General features: G+C 42.1%; 1 protein-coding gene across 8 annotated transcripts in view; it reads right to left on the reverse strand.

Annotated features, from left to right (window-relative positions):
* Window positions 1–23,619, reverse strand: part of MYO5A (myosin VA) — a 97,016-nt gene that overhangs the window by 67,397 nt on the left and 6,000 nt on the right. For all 8 annotated transcript variants that reach the window (XM_063412361.1, XM_063412359.1, XM_063412357.1 and 5 more), the window contains exons 2-4: window positions 9,076–9,186; window positions 7,845–8,016; window positions 2,741–2,885 (exon numbers count right to left, since the gene is read on the reverse strand). In XM_063412361.1, the coding sequence (XP_063268431.1) occupies window positions 2,741–2,885; window positions 7,845–8,016; window positions 9,076–9,186 (428 nt within the window). The remainder of the gene's footprint in view (window positions 1–2,740; window positions 2,886–7,844; window positions 8,017–9,075; window positions 9,187–23,619) is intronic.

The following is a 23,619-nucleotide window of genomic DNA, read 5'->3' on the forward strand; positions in this document are numbered from 1 at the left end:
TTTAAATAGTCAACTGCAGAAATGTAAAACTGGAGTCCTTTTTCTCTAACTTCATAATTCAGAAGTAAAAGGTGATTTGTTCAGAGTATAAAAAACATCAGTGAAGTTAAAGGGTGAGATTTAGTAACTGTAAGCAGCAATAGAAAACTAAATTCAATTACCAAAACCAGTATGTTGTAACGACAGAAAACATTCCTAAAAACAACAAGCCAAAAAAACCCCAAACAAATAGAAAAGCAAATAAACATTGAAAAGCTAAAACAGTTAAATTGTTACTTCAGTGCAGAGAATTTTTTTCAGTTGCATTGTGTGCCCAGGTTTCATTTTGCAACTATGAAAGTACTGTCAGTTAGTCATAAAAGAATAACAAATTGTTTACAACATAGACACATAAAGTAATTAATTCAATAATTCAGAAGGTTGATTTAAGCTAATCTCAATAGTTATACAACTTCTCATCATTTGTTTCAAAAAGGAACTCCTACCACATCTTGTTTGTTGTTATTCAGGACAGCAGAATTGCCGCAGGGTGCAGTGAGAGCTGAAGAAGAGCAGGTAATTAACACGAAAAGGAAAAGTCAGAGAGGAAACTGAGCCAAAATCTCAGCCCCCAGCAGAGAATGCCAATGGTGGCAGACAGACACCTCCATTGCACAGGCACACACAGCACAGGTGACCCAGCAATTTGACATTTCAGCACCAGTAAGAGGTAAGCCCACTTCAGTCAGGACTGAGAGTCAGCCACTGGAGAGATCCCTCTCCAACCTCTTCCACTGGTTCATATTAAGAACAAAAACTCTGTGAATATGGACGACAGCCATCACTGACTATAATTTCAGATCACTGTACCAAGCCTCAGACATAAAACAAGATTAATACTTTTTTATTTTGTATAGCTTTTAGAGAGACTTGAGAACCAAGTCTGTTTAAAACAACAGTGATGAAAAACACATGAAGATGATGTGACTATCGTAACACACAGTTTTGCCTTTGTATTTCCACACCAGATAACATGTCTGTTTTCTGAACAGAAAGGAAGTAAGGCAAATATCTCTGCCACTCAACAGTGTGGGTGTAGAGCTGTCCTGGTTTCAGCTGGAATAGAGGCAATTTCCTCCTAGCAGCTGGTGCAGTGCTGCATTTTGGAGTTATGAGAATAACGTGGACACCACAGTGACAGCTTGGCTGGTGCTGAGCAGGGCTCACCTGCAGGCAGGCACGTGGCAGCTTCTCCTGCTCTGGCAGGGAGCAGTGCATGAGGAGCTGAGAGGGAGCAGAGCTGGGACAGCTGAGCCCAGCTGGCCAAGGGATTTTCCACAGCCAGGAGTGTCCTGCCCAGTACACAAACTGGGGAGCTGATGGCTGCTTGGGAATGGCTGGGCATTAGCCAGCAGGTGGGGAGCAATTTTACTGTGCATCACTTCTCCTTTGTTTTTACTCCTCCTTCTTTCTTTCCTTTTCATTGTTATTATTGCTGTTATTTTATATTCTTTTACTTTATTTTAATTATTAACCTGTTCTTATCTCAACCCATGAGTTTCTCTTCCCCATGCCAGTGTGGGAGGGAAGCAGTAAGCACATGGCTGGGTGGTACAGAGTTGCTGGTTGGAGTTAAACCAAGACAAGGGTATTTTTGAAACACTGGCTCTTTTGCAATTACCTTAAATCATGAAATGTTGCACTGAACTGTTTTCTTTTGAAATTATCTCTTGCCTGGGTATTGTGGATCACCGTATTCAGATGTGCACGTGACAAACATTTTATCTATTGTAGCTCTCAAAGATTTTTAAATGAGCAGACAGCTGATTTCAAACATGAAGATTTTATCATTTTCAACCCATTCTCCCCTTGCCTCCCTCACTTGCAATATAGCTTAAGGGCCATCACAAATAATCCAGAGATCTTTCAGTGTTTTCCTTGATTAATTTGATTATGAACTGTACTGCCAACAAGGAAAACTACACCAATAGCTTGAAGCTAACCAGTGAGGATACCAGGGAGCATTTTGTTAACCAAAAATCACACAGTATCCCAAAAGATCTTTATCCTAGAAATGAAATATTTCAAAAGCTCCCCTAACTGCAGGCTCTTGGGGCTAAGGGGAAGAAGTTTCTGATAACCACTGCCCTTGGGTGACAAGTTCATTTTGATGCAACATCTAACAAAATGAGGATTTCCTGCACAGCTGTTGCTGTCCTTAGAGACTCAGTTTTCAGGCACTCTCTGCAATCCTCCCTCTGCTCCCTCTTAATTTCAGTCAACAACAGCCACAGGCAGATTACGTAGCTGGGACATTACTGACACAACCAGAGCCTATAATAGCACTCCTAAGCCCAGTGATTTCTTTTCTCTTGCCAGTATCACATACAAACACAAAACAGCTAAGAACCTGGCCCATTTCTCTTTAATAATCCACCAACAACCAAAAAGTATCTCCTTATTTTGCTAATCAAATTTAAAAACATAATCATATAAAGCACAGGGTTAATTTTAGACCTAAATACTGACGAGATCTGTGGTAATTCCTGCTAAGTGTCAGTGGCCACGATCTCCACATCATTTATCAAGCTTTACTGTTCATTAACAGTAGGCAACTTTTCCCCTTGTGAAATGTACTAAAACACTGGATAAAAGACAGACATTGCAAAATACTTCACAAGCTATAAATTAAAGAGACATGCATCAGCCAGAAACTTTGTTCTATTCCTTTCAGAAAAACAGTGACTTCAAAACTACAAACCTGGCCATCTGCTTGTATGCTTCCTCAGCCACTGCAAAGATATGTGGATCCATATCCCCCATATTTTGGCCACTGTAGGCATTGATGATATCTTCGCCATAGATAGGCAGCTGCTCATAAGGATTTATGGCCACTAAAACAATACCTACAAAGGAAATTGAACAAAAGGAATTATTAATAGTTGTTTCAAAATAAACCCAACCAAAAATGGTTTTAACATCAACTAATGTTCTAATCTTTCTAAAAATGTTAAAGAACGAGGATCTGATATTACTGACTTCAACAGGTATTTATTCTGAATATAGTTCTGCAAACACAGAGTGCCACAAGTTTACTTCTACCCTGTTCTGATAAACACATCAGGGACAACTTTTCACCTTTTCTTTCTAGCTGCCCTTTCTAAAGCTAGCATGCACAATCCAAAGAGATTCAGAATGTGCAGCCTTGAAATACTGCCTGTTGAGTGCACTAAACCAATGAATGTGCATTGTATTTCCCCGTGTTTTACTCTGAATTACCAACGATACTGTAATTTATGAAGTACAACTGCTGGGTGGTCTCACTGACTCCAGTTTGGGTATGTGCAGTGTGTTAACCCTACAGCTGTTGTGGAAGAATAACATCCTCAGTTTTCGTAGTAAGCAACTATGTATAGACACAGTGTAATTTGGATTCCAGGGCATCTCCGGCAATCAGGCAGGACAACCTCCTGGTCAAAGGCATCCAAAAAACAAACAGCAGACATATTTCACAGGGCTGACACAGAGCAGTACTCAGTCATGTCAGGAAATTAGGCAATTATAGCTCTAGAAGGCATCAGAACACCCTCATCTGATACATCTGAGAATGCACTCACACCTCCCATTTTCTAGTTTTCCCACACCAGTTAAACACATATCGGGGTTTTTTTAATACCACTCATCACTACAGCACTTCTAAATTCATGCCATTCTTTTACTCTCCCTGCAAAGGAAAACTTAACTCTTACTTCTTTACAAACTTCCTTGCCACACACAGTGAGACCTCAAACGTTTTTGGGACAATTCTCTTTTTCATGAGGAATGAGGATTGCTCTACCCACAGGGATAATCTGACGAAGATTCCTTATAACTTTCTGCAGCATTTCAAAAGGTAAAGTTTTTTTGCTCTGTGCAGGGGTGGAAACCCTGATCAGTGAGACCATGTGAGACCCAGCTGTGACAGGAACACTGTGCCCCCTTGACATGGCAAGTCCTCCTCACCTTGACAAGGACATAAGGGGGAAAAAGAACTCCTCTAATTTTAACTGTGGACAATTTAAAAACAGAATTTCTTCTTCTGTATATGTATTTTGGTGCCTAAATGTGCCAGTGCAGTTGCAGATGGCTGCACAGTGACTACACCAAGCATGCTTGCACAATCCACCCCGAAGAACCTGCCCCAGAAGCGCTTCCATAGCACTCAACTTGCTTCTAAATCTACTCAGAAATTCACTCTTACACACACAGACTTCCTCAGTGCTGATCCCAGCTCTTTGCTCTGTGCAGATTACAGAGCTGTGATGTCTATCTAAGAAATTTTCCATGGAAAAGCTGGGAGAAGGGAAATGAAAGCATCTACAGCCTGGCACTGCTGCTGGGAGCATCAACCAATTTTCAAACCCTTTTATGCATCTATAGATCAAGCATAAACCATAACAAAAACATGAAACAAGAGAATATGTTTTAAGGAGAGATCTGAGAGACCTTGATCTATTTCCTCAAATACACAGCAAGTTTTATGTCTCGACACGCCCATGTGAGGATAGTTGGGGTTTTTCCATCAGCCATGACTTCACTGGAATGACTCAGGAGCTCCAGTGAAAAACCTCTATAAACATTTATGCCAAGCTCTAATGCTGTAATGATGAACCAAAAAATAAGAGTGGAGGTTAGGGACAGGAAGCGACCTCAGTACTATGGGACTCGAGGAATATTTTGTGTGTCAATTTTTAACATCTGCTCTTAGAAAAGGCAGTAAAAATTCAAATACAGTGCACCACTGAGCTGAGCCTCTCAGGCTTGCAAGCCTCATCAAAGAGACATTACAAAAATCTGTGTGAGACTTCCAACAATTCCCTCCTGCTTTTGGTTATGCTGGCAAAAATAGACCCTTGAATTGGGAACAAGCAGCCCCGTGACAAATCTCCAGCATATTAGAACACTTAACTTCAGTAGCAATCTGTAAAATCTACAAGCAACTACCATCTGGAAATAACCAAAACAAGTGAGTTAGGAATTGTTTGCTTTCTGCAGAACTTTGAAATCAGTCTGCCTCACAGGGCTATAATCCAGATTAATTTACATATAACTTCTCTTTATCTCCGCTAAATCATATTGCTATTTTAAGAAATATGGCCTTTCCTAATCAGATTTGTGTGTGTTTTTGTTCTTACAATTACACTAAGTTGAACTCTGGCTACTCTTTGTGCCATTCCTCTTTAAAAATGGCCAGAGTAAGCTTATCTAATTCTTTTATCTTGAGCATACTGACCCATCTGTGGCCAAATTGGACATAAACGTAAGTAATTTATTAATTTCAATTAAAGTTTGCTGTCCTGCATAGTAGGCAGTACTTCCTACTAGTCTGAACTAACCAGCAAGATTCACTGAGTCTTCATCACAGCCATAGCAGTTTTTCCATGTAAGCATTCAAATTTCCCTTTATAACTTTTCAACTTCCTTCATTTAATTCCTCATTTCATGTTTCCAACAGTCAAGCAAAGTTAAAAATCACCTCTGGATCGCTGGTGAAAGGCTGACTTGAAATAAGGAAATCAGGAGGTTTTCTGTTTAAAAGTTTGAATTACTTCAAAGTGAAATTTTAAAGGATTTGATATCCATTTGACATATTACACTAAGACAGCATGGTTGAATTCATTTTTAGTGCCCTGGACACCTGTCCATCCATGCATTCCTGTTCTAGTCCTACTATTGTGAATATGTTACTGTGATTCTCTTGATGGATTGAAGTGGTTTTAGTCTCCTTTGGGCTGCACAAACTGGGTTAGCTCAAAGCACCCTCACAGGCTATTTAAACTAACCTGGCTAATGTGAGAGTCACACCAAGGAGGGAAATGCAGCCCCCCTGAGGCTGAGCTCCAGGGCAATAATCCCTGCAGAGGGGAAGTACCTTGCAGCAGGATGGGAATTAATGCAGAAGCCTGAGAGGTGGATGTCTGTGGCCAAAGGATCAGGTTTTTAGAGGCTGACTTGCCAACTCTTTTTGCTCAGCCTGTAGCACAACACACACCTGCCTCCATCCCGAGTGAATAAATCACTGCACACCACGTTCCTCACTGAACCCCTGCCACCTCCTCCCTGAGCACCAGGAACCCCACACTGCTGGAGCCACACATTTCTGACAGACAAACAAGCAGCTCCCACAGTCACTTGGCTCTTGTTTGGAGGCAAACCAGCTGACCCAGCTCTGCCATCCCAGGCCCTTTGGCAGACCCAGCCATGGACAGCTAAAGGCCTCCCAACCCCTCGGGAAATGATAAAACCACAACTCCAGCTGCACTGGGGAATACTTGAAACATGCCTTTTTCATGCTTTCCCAAACACAGCAAAACAAAAGCAGCAGACAACACATTCTTTTTGAAAGCCTCTTAAAAGCTGCTCAAGACAGAGCCTGTCTGCCAGGACACAGTCTGGATGGGCCTGTGGGAGGGCTGTGGTGGTGTTAGAGACCACGAAACTGAGACTGAAAACCCCTTACAAGAGCAGACCATGGGGCTCCAGTTGCACAAACGCCCTTTCACACAAGAGCTTTGCCATGGGGGCACTTGGGAAAGAAACACAGATGATGTCTGTACTGGGGGAACCGGGGTGGTTTCCCAGTGCTGGGACCACAGCCTGCACCCTCAGCAGGGGCTGCCCAGAGAGGCATCACTGGGGATGCTCAAACACCCAGAAACTTTAACTGGTCCAAGCCCTGAGCAACCTGATCTAGTCAGACTTGTTTTAAGGAGGAAGCTTCACTGAAGACTTCCAGAGCTCTCTTCCAACCTCAATTATTCTGTGCTCTGACTGCATGACTGGCTGAGATGTGGTGTGAATCATCACCCACTCCTATGTGGAGTGAAGTCTGCAAGCAGGGGGTGGCACAGCCTGATGCAGTCCCCTGTGGTCTGGTCACTGCTGAGAGCAGGGCTGGCAACAGATGTGCAGATTAGGAGCAGCCAGAGTGAGCAGGATGCTAATGTCTCTGTCTGTCCATCACAACATGTTTAACCTGCTGCTTGTCTTATTGCAAAGTTATGTTAAAAGCTAGCAGTGTATTTTGACTAAACACTGAGATTTAAAAGAAACATATGCACACAGAAAAAAATGCCCAGAAGCATCAAATCTAAATTTTAAGCCTAAACTACCTCACAATGTTTATTTTTAAAACAGACCATTCCGTTGCAATTTTGCACTTTTGATAAAGTGATTATTTAAGTAACTTCCCTCCGTTCTGGCCATCTGAAAATACCACCAGTAATTACAAATTTGGCTAACCTCTGCTGTGAGTTAAATGTTATTTTTAAAACCAAGATTGATTGTAACTGTAATACAACAAGAACTAGCTCATGAACTGCTACAAATTCACTTCTGTAGTTGCCCTGATTGGAAAGCATGAAAAAGAAAATAAACTAATGTCTTCCAAAAAAAGAGATGGAGGAGCTTAGTGTAGAGGTAGGCATTTACAGGTAGGCATTTATAGGGTATTTAACAAATCCACCAAAGATCAAGGCCAGCTCCTGCATCTGCAGTGTGTGAGCCCCTCCCACCCACCCCAACTGAGCAAGCCTAAGGAGAGCACCAACCAGACAGGAATCCTGCTGGGAAGCAAAAATTACTGAATACTCATTTTATAAACAGAGTCCATTGGGGAGCTAGAGGAACACACAGTGAAGTCAATTTTCTCTGAACCTTAATATTCTGAAATCTCTTAATGACCACAAACATGGTGATTTCCCAAGGACAGTCCAGCGTGCCCTGTCACTAAATGATTGTAAGTCAAAGGCAGGCATATCCACAGATAACTTTCCCTGTCTAGGGGAAACCCTGTGAGGATTATTCTCTGTAAGGACAGTACTTGCCACAATAGGTGTAGATGAGTTTGGAGTCTATGAAGCGGACTTTGAGGTTGTGCAGGACGGCGGGCTCGTGCAGATAGCTGAGGGCTGTCAGGTCATTCTCACCCACCAGGATGTCGGGGTTGCGCAGGGGCGGGAGCTCCTTCGTCTTCGGGTCGAGGGAGTACTCTAGGTCCTGAAAATCACAGGGACACACCTCAGAGAGCTGCTGGTTAGCTCTCCTCACTCAGAACCTCCAATCATTCCTCCAAGCAAAACGTGCCCAAGGCAAAAAAACACAATGCAAGATTTCAATTCTCTGGTGATCTGAGTTAGCAGTTCTCTCTCCAAAAATGTAATTTAAAATTTCCCAGAGGGGTTTTCTATATGTACAACAGGCAACTGTATAAAGATACCAACTTTTTTGGACTATAACTTAAGCAAACCCCATGCTTTTGCTGCCATATCCTTTTATTAGATAACCCAAAATATGCTATATCATAAATCTAACCAGTTTTTCTCTATTGTTTTCCTCTGGAGTGGAACAGCCGGGGAAAGAAGATTCCCACCAATCCTTAGCCACCCTCATACATGATAACAAAGCACGGGAACGTTGACAGAACACCCTGAAGAACACAAAGACTGGAAGAAATGCTACTTAGAACTTTTTTCAGATATAAATTCATCTCTAATATAGATGCTTTAATTGCATGTCTCTAGATCTAAAATCACTTTATTTACCTCCTATTTCCATGAAAAAACCCAGTTAAAATGATGTGAGCTGTACATGGACATGTCATCATTTCTCAACACAGCACACGGCATCTTCTTTGTAATGCCCTTAATCCTTGCCTTTTTAATCTTTATTTTTATCTTTGTTTTCTGCTGGTTATGCTCAGCTCAAAAGTCACAGTTCTTTCTCTGCAACACTTCTCCTAGCAACCCTGTCTCCCTGGAATAGCAAACTGGGGCTATACGTTTAATGGCATAAGGAGAAAAAGATGATGCAACTGAACATAACAGGCAGTGGATAAAAGCAACTGCTTTTTAATTTATTTTAAAAACAAGGCAAAATTGATTTTTGTAACTAAACAGTAACATCACACCAAAAAAATGCTGCAGAAAGTGAGTGGACAAAACAAATAGCACACACCTAAATACAGATATATTTTGGCAGTAGTGCTTCCTGCAATAGACACATCAGTCTCTGGTTGAGAACAAGAACTATCAGCCCACAAACAATACACAGACTTACCTTGCCCTCTTCAAGTCGAAGCTGGAGGACTTTATCTCCAGGTTTATAATCTTTGAGAAGTTCTGCTGACTTCCAGACCTCCTCTGGATCAGGGATCCAAACCCTGGCATACTGCAGTACAAGAACAACAGCAAAGGATCAGTGAGCCTTGGTTGCACTATAGTTAAATCACTGAAATAATTGACACTATTTTTTTATTATTTTTTAAATACATGTTTAACAATCAAACCCTTAAGCAAGAGGCAAGTTAATTAGTACATCTGAGGTGAATAACCTGTCCTATTGATAAAAGGCTACACAAGCATGATTTTAATGCCTACACAGAGAAAAAGGCATTTTCCATGCAGAAGGTATTCTAAGATACACACTCAATGCTCAAAATCTACAAAGTAAAAAAAAAAAAACAAAACAGCATTTTCATAAAGATCAAAAACTTGTCTATCCAAAAAAATGATGTGGAATAATTCTTTTGAGTAGGCTCTAAATGCATTTGTAGCATAACATTATAGAACCATTTTTGTCTTCTTTTTCCCCAAAGAGAATACTTCAGCCCATCTGTGTTAATTTAGGCAAAGCTGCCTAATCAAGTGTTAAAAGCTCTTTCCTTTGTAGTTACAAACAGAGCTAGTTTAAAATTGATTATATCCAGAATGCCAAAAGAAAAAAAAACTGAAAAGATTTAGTTGAAAAGGTCTCCAGATAAAGAAAACAATCCCAATAACAAACCAGATTCCCATTTATGACCATTCTCATACAAACTCCTTTCATAGAAGTGACCCAGTGCAAAGATATTATTTGTTTTCAAAAACAGCAAGATATTCATATTTTTCTATGAGTGAAGATACAATTGTTTCCTCATAATCAAGAATCAATTAAAGATGTGTGGAAACTACCTGGTTACTTATACAGTCACATGCACATGCAAACACACACATGGAAACAGCTCTTGAGTAGAAAAGGAAAAGGCTGTGACATTTCTAATGTGCTAAAGTTCCTGAACTAATGTTCTTGCAATGTCTAGAGAGCACTGAGATCACACCACACCCACAACCTTTGCAAACAAAGCAGCTTTCTTGGCTCTGGAGGTGCACTCATGCACCTCATTGCAAAACATTCTCAGTCCACTAACTAATTTCAAAATAACTATAATGTACTTGTCAAAGCATGGCATTTGATGGCAGAGAAAACTGTATTTGGTCATACAGCTCCACCACCTAATCTTACACAACTTATTTTTGTACAGCTTCCTCTGCTGCAAAGAATGCTGAAAGGTTTTTTTCTGCACTTATTAACCCAGTTTACCACTAAAATTACAAACTGCTTGTTTCTGCTAGGGGTTTTCTGCAAGACTTCATGAAAAAGCTCACATTGCTCTCTTGTTGCAGAACAGGGCATGATAAAATGTGTTGAGCAGCAGTTTGGGGAGCAGGACCCTGACGCCCCAGCCCCTGGCCAGGAGAGGGAAGTGCCCCTGCCCAGCTGGAAGCTCAGTGCCTGCAATAATTCTCAACTTCAGGAAGTCATTTGTTTCCCATACCCATGGCAATCCTTAGGAACACTGCACACGAGTAATTTACAGCAGCCTTTTAAACCACTGGCTTGTGCCCTTAACACATGGCAGCCTTTAAAGCACTGCCTCCACCCCGAGAGCTCCCGAGCAGCTTATGCCACACACAAAAACCCAGTGAAAGGAAAAAGATAATGAAATACATAAATAAAACCTCAATCATTCCCACAGTATGTCATGCTCCCACACCTGGCCTTTCTCCATCATCACTGGGTGTTACTGCCAGCCCTGAGAATCTACTTTATACAAAGACAATAAGCTTTGCTCTCTGTAGTCAATTTGTGCTTGTGTGCCATCTTTTCTTTGAGCTTTGATAGTTTCATACATATTTGCTGATGTTTTCAGTGCAGAAGTGCTGCTTTACTTTATTATTATTTAGTTTTTATTATTACTTTATTATTATTTAGTTTTTCCCCACTCCGGACGAGATAAATTATTTGAAAAACAAAAGATTCCTAAAACAATTCTTCAGTATGTGCTCCTGCCAGTCACAGAGCAATGTGTGTAACAACGGTGGAAAGGAGCAGCAGAGGGCATGGTCTGGGCACTTGGATTAGTTGTTTTCAGCCCTTCTGTATCCCCAATTCAAAAAGCAGGGAACTTTGAGGTGAAATGAAGGTCTGTGCTAACAAGTGTATGTGCAACGCAAGCACAAACCCACAGAAACTACATAATAAGTCCAAAATAATCAAACAGGACTTGATAATAGAGCTGCCATATTAAAGTCAGGTAGCATGCTAAGGAACAATGTTTTCTTTCCTTTCCACTTGTTTTGAAACAAAAAAACTCTGCACAACTCCATAAAACATATAATAGCAATTTCAAGTCTCAATTTCACATCATAATTTCAAATCCTAAAATCAGTAATTCATAAGAGCTGTATACCCAAACATAGCACAATACACCTGTTCTCAGAATGCTTTTATTTAAAAAACCAACCAAACAATCAAATAAGAAAGCTAAAAACCAAAACCCTGCCAGAAATTAGGGAATCTTTTTCAGTTTAACAAAAGACAGCCCAGCACTAGACACAGCTGAAGACTAAATGCCTACCACACTTGACCAGGTTCCATCCCCAAGATGCAGCAGAAGTTCCCCATCCCCAATATTTCTGACAGGATATTCTTTCCAAGGAATTCACAGAAAGCAAAGCAAATGTGAAAGAGGAAAGCATTTAAATGGTGTCTAGCAAAAGAGGTCAGCAGGCTGGTTTCCTTTAGGCTACAAAAAGAAAAGTTTCCTGACCTAAGGAAGGCAGCCTGAAAGACAAATGCTGATGAGCTGAAGCAGCAAACGCTGTGCAGCAGTTTCTGACTGAGATCTATGGCAGCATGAAACAGGCATCTTTAATTTATCCAGCTAAAACTGCACATTTTCTACTGTCTAGAGAAGGGAAAAGGAAAGCAGAAAACTGATCACCATAGAAACTGAGCTACTACAGCCAGCAAACCTTCCACGACATGAGCCTACAGATACTAAAGCCATCCTATGAACGCCAGGCTGCAGCTTTTCATCTCCAGCACCAGCCCTAGCCTTAAATCCCTGCCAAAGAAAACACCTGGTGAAAGGAATGGGTGGGAGGGAAGAGAGAGATGTTCCTAATTATAAGTACTGAATCATTTCATAACATTCTCACCTCATTAACGTAGCAGAATGGTTTGCAAAAACAGATTTTCATGCTATCTTTTATATAATCGGTTGATATTAAAGTTCCATTGCTGCCTAGCCTTTACTGGGATCCAACCCTACAGAGGAAAACAAACCACCTGGAGACAGGACCAAGGGCCTCTCCTGGGAAATACCTAACTCTGGTATCTGCTATTCATCCCTCTTTATTTACTAGTATATAAAAACAGAGTTTATGACATTAGAATAAGGCTAAATAAGATAAACTTCTAGAGCCACTGATTTACAAATCAGCCTTCTAAAGAGGGAAGGAAATTCTAAAATTAAAATGACTATGCTGTCTAAAATTCTAGCACTGAAATGACAATATAAATTACAGCAAGAATTAAATGAACTTTAGTTTAATCATCCTAATTATGATCCATGAATACATTACTCTTTGTGGTAGTTCAAGGCAAATTTTGAACCACCAAAATAAAACTTCTGACTGGGGAGGTACTAGTATGACTTACTCAAGGAAAGGTCAAGAACCAAAATTTTAGATAAATATTGCTGCCTTGCATGTCAGCCCAAACTTACCCCTAGTGTCACTTGCACTTTATATTTCAGTACTGATTTGGCTCAAATAAATGAGCTTTGCTATCCTTTCTCTGTGGGTGTGACTGGCTGAACACTGATGAGCTCCTCTCCTCACTGGAGGTGCAGGACTGGGGGGAGGACACACAGCACATCCTCCCACCTCCAGCAGAGGATTCCTCCAGCCCAGCATCTGCAGGAGCACTGCCCCACCTGCACTGGGGTGAAAGGCAGAATGAAAACAGAAGGGATACCAAGGAGATGTCCTGGAACTCAGAAGAACAATAAATAATTAAGTGCATAATGACAGGACTGTTTCAGATCTCAGATTCCTGCCTAGACTCTCTGCCAGCCTCAGCAGACCAACATAGAAAAAAAAGCATCTCCAAAACCCCCTGGAAGTGGGGAGTGCTGTACTTCGTCCAAGGAAGGACAAGCTGGTCAATAGCTTATAGACATCTATAAAGCAACTCTGAAGGAGTTCACAGCAGAAAACAAACACAGAAGTTTTCACGTCTTACTGGTGGGTCAGAAGGTTGGCTGGATTACTACAATTTTACATAATAAGAAAATATAATAGAAAATCCCAGTATTCTGTCACACCTCGTGATTTCATCTTAGATCACATGAAGAAATCAGCAGACTATAACAATTATCTATCAAATGAGACCATATGACTCACAAAGCCTCTCATTTGAGACATTAACCTCTTGAAGTACTAATTGACATTGCTGACAAAACGGAATTAGCAATGCAAGCGGCTCAGCAGTCTCGTCAGCAGGCAAATAGTTTTCTACTTCCATGGCACAACTACAAACACAGAAGGAGGTACAGGCAGCTATCTTCCCAGCTCAACAGCTCTTTGGCTAAGAGCTGGAAGAGCTCATTAAATGATCAACATCGTAGAAGGAAAAAGGAAATCTCAACTCAGAGAAAGCTGTCCCAAGTTTCTCAGCACGACCTACACATATGAGTGAACTGGTATGATTTTCACTGCAGCAGAGATCATCTCCTTTTGTATTCCCAGACAGCCTCAAAAACCACAGTCTTTCACATGTTAACCATGAAAAGAAATATGAGAGACATTGCCCCCCTCCCTTTCAAGAATGACCTTGGGTCTGGGCAGGAATAAAGCGGCTCATTTATGTCTGGATCAAAGAGACACTGCCAATCCTGGCAGCACCAGCTGAAGGAGCCAGTGGAACAGCAACAGCTGGTGAAAGTCGAAGCCAAATTTCACCAAAATTATTCAATGTGAACTTGTTGCTGACTGAACATGGCCACCTGGAGAGAGCAGGCTGCATTGTTAGGCTGGAAAAAGAAGTCTCTGCTAGTAAGGCATAACAACAAACAGCACAAAGTCATCAAAGCTCACACTGCAGAAGTGTTGAACTGATCTTGGCAAAATGCAAAGTTATTACAAAAGGATTTCTGAGCTCTGGGATTTCCTGGCCTGGGGTTGCTCTGAAAACACAATTTGATGCTGTAAGAGCAATTTCCTTTCAGCTTTATATTTTCCCTTATGCTTGGCGCACAGTGCCACCACCAAAGATAATAATACTGAGCCCAGAAATACTTGAAACAGCAAAGTTTAGTTTTTATAAGCTCTACACAAGCAGATCAACAGCCAGCTGAGTAACAAGCAAACACAAGTCTTAACTTGACCAGCCTGGATCTCCCACAAAGAGATCATGATCACTCACACAGGAGGCAGGAGGAGATCTTGTTTCTTCCACTGCTGAAACCACTAAAATTTGTGCCACCCATCCTGTGATCCATGGGCAGTCCCAAGGGCACACTGCACTCCCTGTTATCAGAGTGCTGCCTGCACTCTGAAAAGTCAGACAGGACTTTACTCTCATAAAAATACCAAGTAACCAGGGAGGATTGGAAAGTAGAGTGTCTCCATGACAGGGGGCTGATGCAAAACCTCTGACCAACTCATCTTAATTTCTCTTAGGGCCAGAGGGAAACAGAATCACTAATTTTGAAAAAAAAAAAAAAAATACCCAAACAGAAATTATAATTTTCTTAAAGGCAGCAGCACTCTTTGGGCATGGAGTGTATTTTTGTCTTGTTGCTTGGCAACAGCCACTTATAAACATCTTGTAGATTTTAAGGCCAGATATTTAGAAAGAAATAATTTTAAAAGAAATTTATATCATGATGTACAGCAGGGGAAATAAGTGACAATTTGTATTAATGTTTTATCTGAACAACAATCCCACATAGTTAATTGACCTCACAGGAAGATCAAAAGCCCTGTCTCATGGAATTCAAGCCACCAGCAGAGCTCCCAAACAGTACCCAGGGGACAGCAGTGACCCAGGCTCTGAGCTACCCCCTGGGATATCACCACTGTGAGTTTGCACAGCACTGACACTGGCTCTGCAATCCTGGCTCACAGTTATGCAGACAAGGCACTGCATCCTTCACCACGCACAAGGAAACTCCTCAAACCATGGCTCACTGAGAAAAAGTCAGATAAATAATATCCCTATAAATACCCACTACATTTGAATCGTAAGGATATAAACGCTTCTCCCTCCCCCCCTTCTTCTTTCCTTCTTTCAAGCATTTTTACAAGATATTCTTTGTATCTCGGGCCTGGGGGCTTGCAACAACAAAAGCAGCTTGTATGTAGCTTGCCAAACATTGTGATTGTACAAGGTACAATCAAAAACCATCAGCATCCCACACAGATTCACTGCAGCAAGAGCTGTATCCTCAGCCACTGGAAAAACTTCCATTGACTCACATTTAGCTGAAACTTTACCTTATTTCAAAAGGATGCTAAAAAAGCTAAATCCCAAACACAGGATATCTATATACACTGAAACTCTGAGAAAATTACCACTCTGCAAATTTACACCTTGGGCCTGACATCAAGGCCAAAAAAGGCAGTTTTACTTTAACCTATCAAATGTATTAAACAACAGTTATATTCCAAGTTTGTAATGGGTACGATTGTCCTACAAAACATTTTTAAGGAGTTAAAACACGTGAAATGTTTAGAAGTTGTGCATTTCCTACACCTTTAAAAACACAGCTTTCTACATTTTATGTTGATTGTACTTGACCTTCTCTTCAAAATGTCATTCAGAGGGAGAGATGTGTTATAATCAGCTGTTATTAACCCAGACAATACTATCAGTATTCAGCTATCAAAATGCTGCCTGTTCAGCCCCCTAAGCTGCTGCATGTGGGAAGAGCTCTTGTTAGCTCCTGCTGTACTCCACACATCCCCTTTCACAGGCTCTTCACCCTCAGCCACTGGCCACAGGTACACCTTGTACTCTGTAATTCAGTGCATGTGATGCCAGCAGCACCCACTGCTGGAACCCACTGGGCACTGATGGAAGTCACATGCAACACCCTGGATTCGCCTTCATGGTGCTTCTGAAAAGGCTTAATCAAGGCTGTGTGATCAATCACAGAAAAATGAGACACTTCACAAAGTGGCCTGGCCAGTCTGTTAAAAGAGAAGCAGACAACATCTTTCCTGTGTCCCTGTGTCCCTGCCACTGCCACGAGCCCACGGGGGATGGGATGGCACAGAGGGACGGGACGGCACAGAGGGACGGGATGGGACTGGCACAGAGGGACGGGATGGGACGGCAGAGAGGGATGGGATGGGATGGCACAGAGGGACGGGATGGGATGGCACAGAGGGACGGGACGGGACTGGCACAGAGGGACGGGACGGGACTGGCACCTCTGGCCTCAGGCTGCCCACAGGATGCCTCATTCTGCACCAGTCACCAGCAAACCTGCAGTGTAATAACTCACCAGACACCCTCAGTGAAGCAGCAGCAGTATGCTGTGCCCATTTAATTCAGCCCACTTCTCAAAAAAAACCCAAAAAAAGTTTGTTTAAAGTAAACCAGGCTTAAAAATACATATACACAGACACAGCAATGGTGAAGAAAATTCCTGTCAAAGGAATGAATGAGGCTCTAAAGAATCTTCAGAAAGGATGGCAATAACAGTGAGATCAAAGCCACCAATGCTCTGGACACTGCTTGAGACACAAACCAGCTGAATAACCACAGTAAGAGCTGCAAAAACACTGAGCAGAAGTGTGACGCCTATCTCGGACTGAGAGACAGGAAAACATTCTGACTCATGTAAAATTTCATTTGGGGTCATACCCACACAGAGAAGCAAATGCTGTATTGCATTTCGATCCATACAACTAGAATGAAGGCCAACAAGGAATTATATGCTAGTGATTTCAAAAAGAAGTTAATTATAAGTCTGCCTTAAAACTCACAATTCATCCAACCTGAAAAACATGTTACAAGAATTGTACAAGAATGGCCACAAAAAACTTAAGGGCAAATGAAATAACTGCAGTTACCCTGAATATTCAGCTAATGAGACATCTTGCCCTGAAGAAACCACATTAGGAAAAGGATGCATAATTTCATGTTTATGTGTTTACTGTGAATGCTACTCTGATTTAAAAGCTTTAAAATAGCCTACACCTAAGAACACAAAAAAAAAATACAACACAATTAACTGCATGGGTGTCTAAATTTAAGACTCAAGAATACTAACACTGTAAGGGCAAATTAAAACAAGTGGCTGCAGGATTTTAACACCAAGATGATGCAAGCCATAATACAGACTTGACAGCATAAATGCAGAAACAGACATAACTTCCAGACCCCTGATACAAATTCAGTCCAGACCCTGCCGTATTTTTCATGCTGATGTCACACAATGAAATGCTGATTTTACTTTGCAAAGTTCTCAGATGGATTTAAGATCTTACAGAAGCTTTCTACAATTGTTTCCCCCAAAGTTTCTCGAAGCCTCACGGACAGGAGGCAGAATCCCTGAATCCCTCCTCACAGCCAGCCCCAGCTCAGCTCCGTGGGAAGGGGCTGCCAGCGCTGGCTGCAGCTGGGTGCTCCTGCCTCACACAGAGCAGGAGGAAGCCCTCACTGTCGGTGTCTGCTCAGCACAGAGCCATCTGCAGCTCTGCCATCAGATTATCTGCTGTGTCCAGCCCTTGCTCATGCAGGATGGGAAAATAAAGGGCTGTATTGATCAGACAGATGCACTGCACCGGAGCTTGGAACAAGAAGTTATCAAGAAAGAGGTAGTGGAGCCATAACTGCTCACCTAGCCCCCAGAGGTGAAATAAGGCTACATTTTCTGCTATCTGTAAAACACCTGGAGCATGGGCAATTGCTGACTTAACTGTGAAAGTTCCATTTAAAAGTTAAAAATTAAAGGAAATATATTTGAGAGCAGATAAGGCTGTACTTTTCTGAGTGTCCTTCTGTAAAGCTGAGCTCAAGTCCAAAAGCACCATCTTGTTTCTACTTAATCCTAGCCTTCCCAAAAAGCCACATTTAAAGTAAAACATCAAGCTGAGGTTTTAAAAAGCAAAGATTAACTGAGTATTTTTAGTTAGGCCAACACAGAACCCCCGGCTGAGATGCAGTTGCATCACTAAAACAGAGCTTTTACTGACTTAGCTTGAGTTATTCAAGGAGAACTAGTTTTACTCAGCTAACCCAGAGTGTAGCTCTGGTCATCATGGAGCAGTGCACACCATAGACACCTTTCTGCTCTACTACAACAGCAAACTGACACCAGTGAAGCACATCTAATGAAGCCAGATTTAGTTCCACCAGTTTTTCATGGGACATTAACAGTAATTTACAGCAAGTCCCCACACAAGGAAACCGGAGTGACCTGATATGAATGACCTGGCAAGCTCAGTCTCAAAAGCAGTGAGCAGAGTTAAACCTCCCCAAGAGCTGCCCCTCCTCCACAAGAACTGGGGGAAGCTGTGAAAGCAGAACTGGGGTTAGTGGCCACAGAGCTGTTCTCAAAAACCCCCCAGCAAGAGCAGCATTCATTTCTTGCCCTGGACTGTCAGCCCTGCCCTGGCCAGCCCCTCCTGGGATGGGCACAGGGGGCTGTGAGCCGCAGTGCCCCAGCAGCATCCCACCAGGGCAGAGCTGACCTCCCCTGGCACGGCCAGGCACGGGGAACCTCTGGACATCACACCCTGCCACACTAGCTGGAGCAATCTTTCAGGCATACCACATCTAGCCTTAGAGAAACTGTTCCACTGCTTTTTTCTACAAGTGTTCTCTCTTTGATTGTTTGCAAAAAGTTCAAATCAGCTCTACATTTCTGATACATGAGACTGACACAAGGAAGAAGTGCACTCAGACATCAAATTCTAACAACTTCTGCAACTGCTGCTTCCCCTCTTGCAAGATTTATTCTAAGTGAGACGATCTCCTAAACAATGAATTTAATGTCTGCCATGTTTGAAATAATCATGTATGTATCTCCAAGACTGTAAATCCGAACTCAAATCCTTATTAATAAACTCTTATACTGTAATACTGGTAAGCACTTACATCCTTAGCTATACAGACCTACATGCCTATGTGCCTATGTTAAAACCAAGAAAACAACTGAACATATTCTACTTACTTTAACATACATATAGTCTAAAACTTCTATTTCCATCCCATATCTCCTGCAACAGAAACTTTCAGAGGCAGCTGGTGTTTCCTTTGCATGCAGAATAGGCTCAATCTCCAGAGAACATATTTCCATCTCTGGTGCTGGTGTACACTAACTCACAAGGCAACTTGGGAATCTCTTGCTCTGGTTTCCTCAGCAAAACAACTGAGGTCATCTGCTTTAAAGACACTTGTGAATAACCCATGGAGTCTGCAGAGAGTAACGTGTGACAAGCCATGTTGGGGCAATGAATTCCCTCATTGTTAGGCTGCCTCGTAGTATTTTTAGGTTATTTCTCCAGCTCTACAAAGCTCGAGAGTGTTTTCCTCTAAACCACAAAGCAGTTGCAAAATTCTCTTGTCTTGTGATAATCAAATGGAAGAACTCAAGGACACCATTGGTAATTGGAGCAAGAGTTTATGATTTTTCCTGTCCATAGGTAAGAACATCATTCAAATGAGAAGTCCCTGTTTTTCCATATCTAGGACTGCCAAACTAGAAACATGCACTTTACATTTACCTATAGAGCATCCCTGGAAAACAACATGACAAATCACATGCCATACTTACCCCGTGGTAGCTGCTATAAACACAGAATGAGAGCTCTTCAAAGCAGTGCTGCTTCAGCCTTCACATTTGATCTTGAAGCGAGGGATCTCATCAGCCCACAGAGTAAGTAGCATGGAGGAGTCTGCTCTCAACCTCCCCACTGCCTCCTAAGAGCTAAATAAACTCAACAAGCCACATCTGCTAATTGCCAGAGCAATGTGCATTACCCTAACAGCCTCACCTTCCTACAGCCACACCTGAAGCTGGGTTAAGAGGCAAAAATGGAGACTTGATGAGCAGTGAGGGAAATGCAATTTCAAGATGTTCAGAAAGTAGCCACGTGGAGATGACAGACACAAAAACACAGCTGCATTCTGCATTCCTGACTGACTCTCCTCCAGTTTAATCTTTATATTGCTCCCTCAAACCATTCATGAGCATGGTGACTTCTCATTCACACTTGTTTATGGTATTATGTTTGTACCTTATTTTTCCTCAATATTCTAAGAAGCTTTACCCCAGCCTCGAGTACTCCCATAGCATTATTATTCAGGGAAAGATCTTGCTATTGTTCCTGACTAACAGGCCAAAGAAACCAAATCCATGCCACTAAGGAGAACAGAAGGTGTAAAACACAAGGTCTCTGCTTCTGTAAGTAATCCATTTGCACCTTCTTCAAAATTTACATTTAAATTTGCAGACACATCAAAAGCTGGGTCAGTATCTGCAATTCACAGACATTCAGCAGTGAAGTCTTTAAACTTCATTTGCAGTGCCTAATGTTTCCTGTGCTTACCTTCGAGCTCCTTAATAGCCACAATTCAGCAAGGAAGGCACTCTCTAATGTAACCACACTCACTACTTAGCCTCTTTAGAAAAACCCAAAACAACAACAACAAAAAAACCCACACAGAACCCACGCAAACTGTTTTAACAGCATTGATTTCTTCTTTATATTTTATTTGTATAGAAACAGACTGACAAATAGACACAAACTACTAAACACTGCAACTAGCTGCAAGCAGCAAGTAAAGCAGATGTACTGTGGCAGAAAAGGCCCAGATCATGACCTGGATGACCAGGAAGATCCCAAAATCACCAGGACCACACAGATAATTCTGTTTTTCATGTTTGTGCAGTGCTGGGCAGTCCAGGTTAACCTTCTCACACAGGGTTTCACACTGGGCTGCTGCCTGGAGCAAACTGCAAACAGGGACTGTGCTAAAAGATCAGTGGCACCATGAGATGTCCTGAAAGTGGGAGCTTCTGCTGAAAATACACTCTGGCTATTAAACATTAAAATTGGGCTTTAAGTAGACAGGTCCTAACTTATTGCAATGCTGCATACACTGAGCTCTCCTCAGAAAACTTGACAAGAGACATCCTTAGGATGTTTTAGTTTGTTTACCCCACAAATCACTCCTAACAGCTATAGGACAGCAAAGTTGTTTCCCTGACATAAGAAGAAATAGAGAATAAAGGGCTTGATCTCTTAGATTTATGTGCTCGATTTCAAAGCAGAAAATTAAGCAATGTGTGATTACTCACACAGGATAAAGAGGAATCTTTGCAGTAGCAGGCTTAAGCAAACCCAGGGTTAAGCAAAGCCAAGGAAGCTGAGAACAAGGAGGAAATGATGCAGTCCTAGGCAAAGGGTGGCACTGGCACAGGCACAGGCACAGGCACGTAGCACTGCTCTCTGCCAGGAGTCACCAAAAGCCTTTGCCAGTGTTGGCAAACAAGGCCTTAGCAACCCAATCATACAGCTCTGCATTGTGGATCCAGCTTCAAAGTAAAACCAGCAAAAGGGAAAATTACTGCGCAAAGAGGCAGTGAATTCAAAACAGTTTGGATTTTCTCTGTCTCCCATGCCTTTTAGATAACAGGTTTAATTTCATGCCTAATGCATTTCCACTTACTTAAAAGTTTTGATACCAATTTGAACCAGCCAAACCCTTAGAAACATCATCCCTGTTCTAGCATACCTTAAGTGGGGTCACAGTCCATGGAAATAAGCAGAAAGACACAGTTTGATGAAAAAGTCTATGTCACACACACCACACAAATTTCCAAGAACCATGGGTTTATTTCTGACCCCAGCAACGTATTTCCCTGCAACAACCACCTATTACTAAGGATAGATAGGAAGTTCTTCCTTGCTGTTCCAGCAGCAGAGAAGACAGACAGAAGGTACATTCTGCTGCTTCAACTCATTCGTAGCTTGCTAATGAAGCATCAGGAACAGCAGCCCTGCCCAAACGCTGCTCCTTGGCCCTGGGCCCAGCTGCTCAAACACTCACTATCAGAGTCAAGCACCAGACACGCAGGAGTAAACACTGCTCCACTACAGTGAGCACAAAATCACATCACACATCACCTCTGCACCTTCCAGCACGCCAGAGAAAACCCAGCCAAGCACAAGAGTTCAGACTCTGCTCATCCCTAACTTCATCCATGCAGCAAGCTAAGGTGATTTTAATCAAGAGGCATAAAACAAATCCCTGACTCACTTTTATCAGAGGAGCTCTTGCTGCTCGACAAAGCAAAACTGGGTCCACTGTCCCCCCTCTAGCCAAGATGCCTTTCAAACCAGCAGCATCTGCACGTGTGCTCATATATCCATGCAGCTGTCAAAGACCCCAGTAATACAGGCAAAACTTCAATTATTAAATATTTGCTTTGTGTATACTTTACTTTGTGCTGTCGAGGAATGAAACCCAAATTCAATGAATGCGTATAAATTACTGTATGAATATAATAAATAATTATACATGATTGTGTATAAATATCCAAAGGAGGGGTGCCAAGAGGATGGACCAGGCTCTTCTCAGTGGTGCTGAGCAATGCAATAAGAGCCAACAGGAAGAAACTGATGCTCAGAAGTTCCACCCTGATATGAGGAAGGACTTCTTTACTGGCAGTGACTGAGCACTGGAACAGGCTGCCCAGAGAGGGTGTGGAGTCTCCCTCACTTCAGATGTTCAGAACCACTTGGACACAATCTGGTGCCTCTGGGATGGCCCCACTAATGCAGGAGCCACTGTGGTCCCTTCCAGCCTGACCCATTCTGTCATTCTGTGAGTGTCCCCACAGGCCACCCCAAGCTCCTGGAGGTGTCCTGCAGAGGCTGATCCAGGCACAGACCACAGCAGCCTTGCCAGCTGCTCACTCCCTTCCCTCACAGCAGAAACCACCACTGGTTAACCTCACTGCAGCTTCTTGCTTTTTAAAAATCCTACTAAAAATAGACCGTGCAGAAACAGTGCTGCCATGTGATACTGGACATTTGTGTGACTTCCTCCAATTCAGCTGGCTCAGTGAGCACATTTCAATAACAAAAATGCTTTCTTTACTTCAACACAGATTAGGCAATGAGTCTCATAAAGACAGAGACAAACTACTTTGTTATTAGAACACATGGACAGAACTAAACTCTCAAAGGCCCCACAAGGAAACCCTAAGAGTTGGGTACATCTTTCTGTCCCTTACAACTCAACCTGGAGCTCTCTGGCTCATCCAAAGATAATCATGGTGTTCATTGCACACATTTTGTGACATAGCAGGAGCTTGGCAGCACTTTATCTGATCATTTATTTATCTAAAAAATAAGAGTAATCCATTACTTAACGCATCTGGCACATGCTATAAATCCCTGCAGTAGAAACAGGCTGTGAATAACCAGTGGCAGCTCCATGTACAGACATTACTATTCTGCAAGAACTGCTGGT

The sequence above is a fragment of the Prinia subflava genome, chromosome 15, assembly GCF_021018805.1.
Source record: "Prinia subflava isolate CZ2003 ecotype Zambia chromosome 15, Cam_Psub_1.2, whole genome shotgun sequence".
NCBI lineage: Eukaryota > Metazoa > Chordata > Aves > Passeriformes > Cisticolidae > Prinia > Prinia subflava.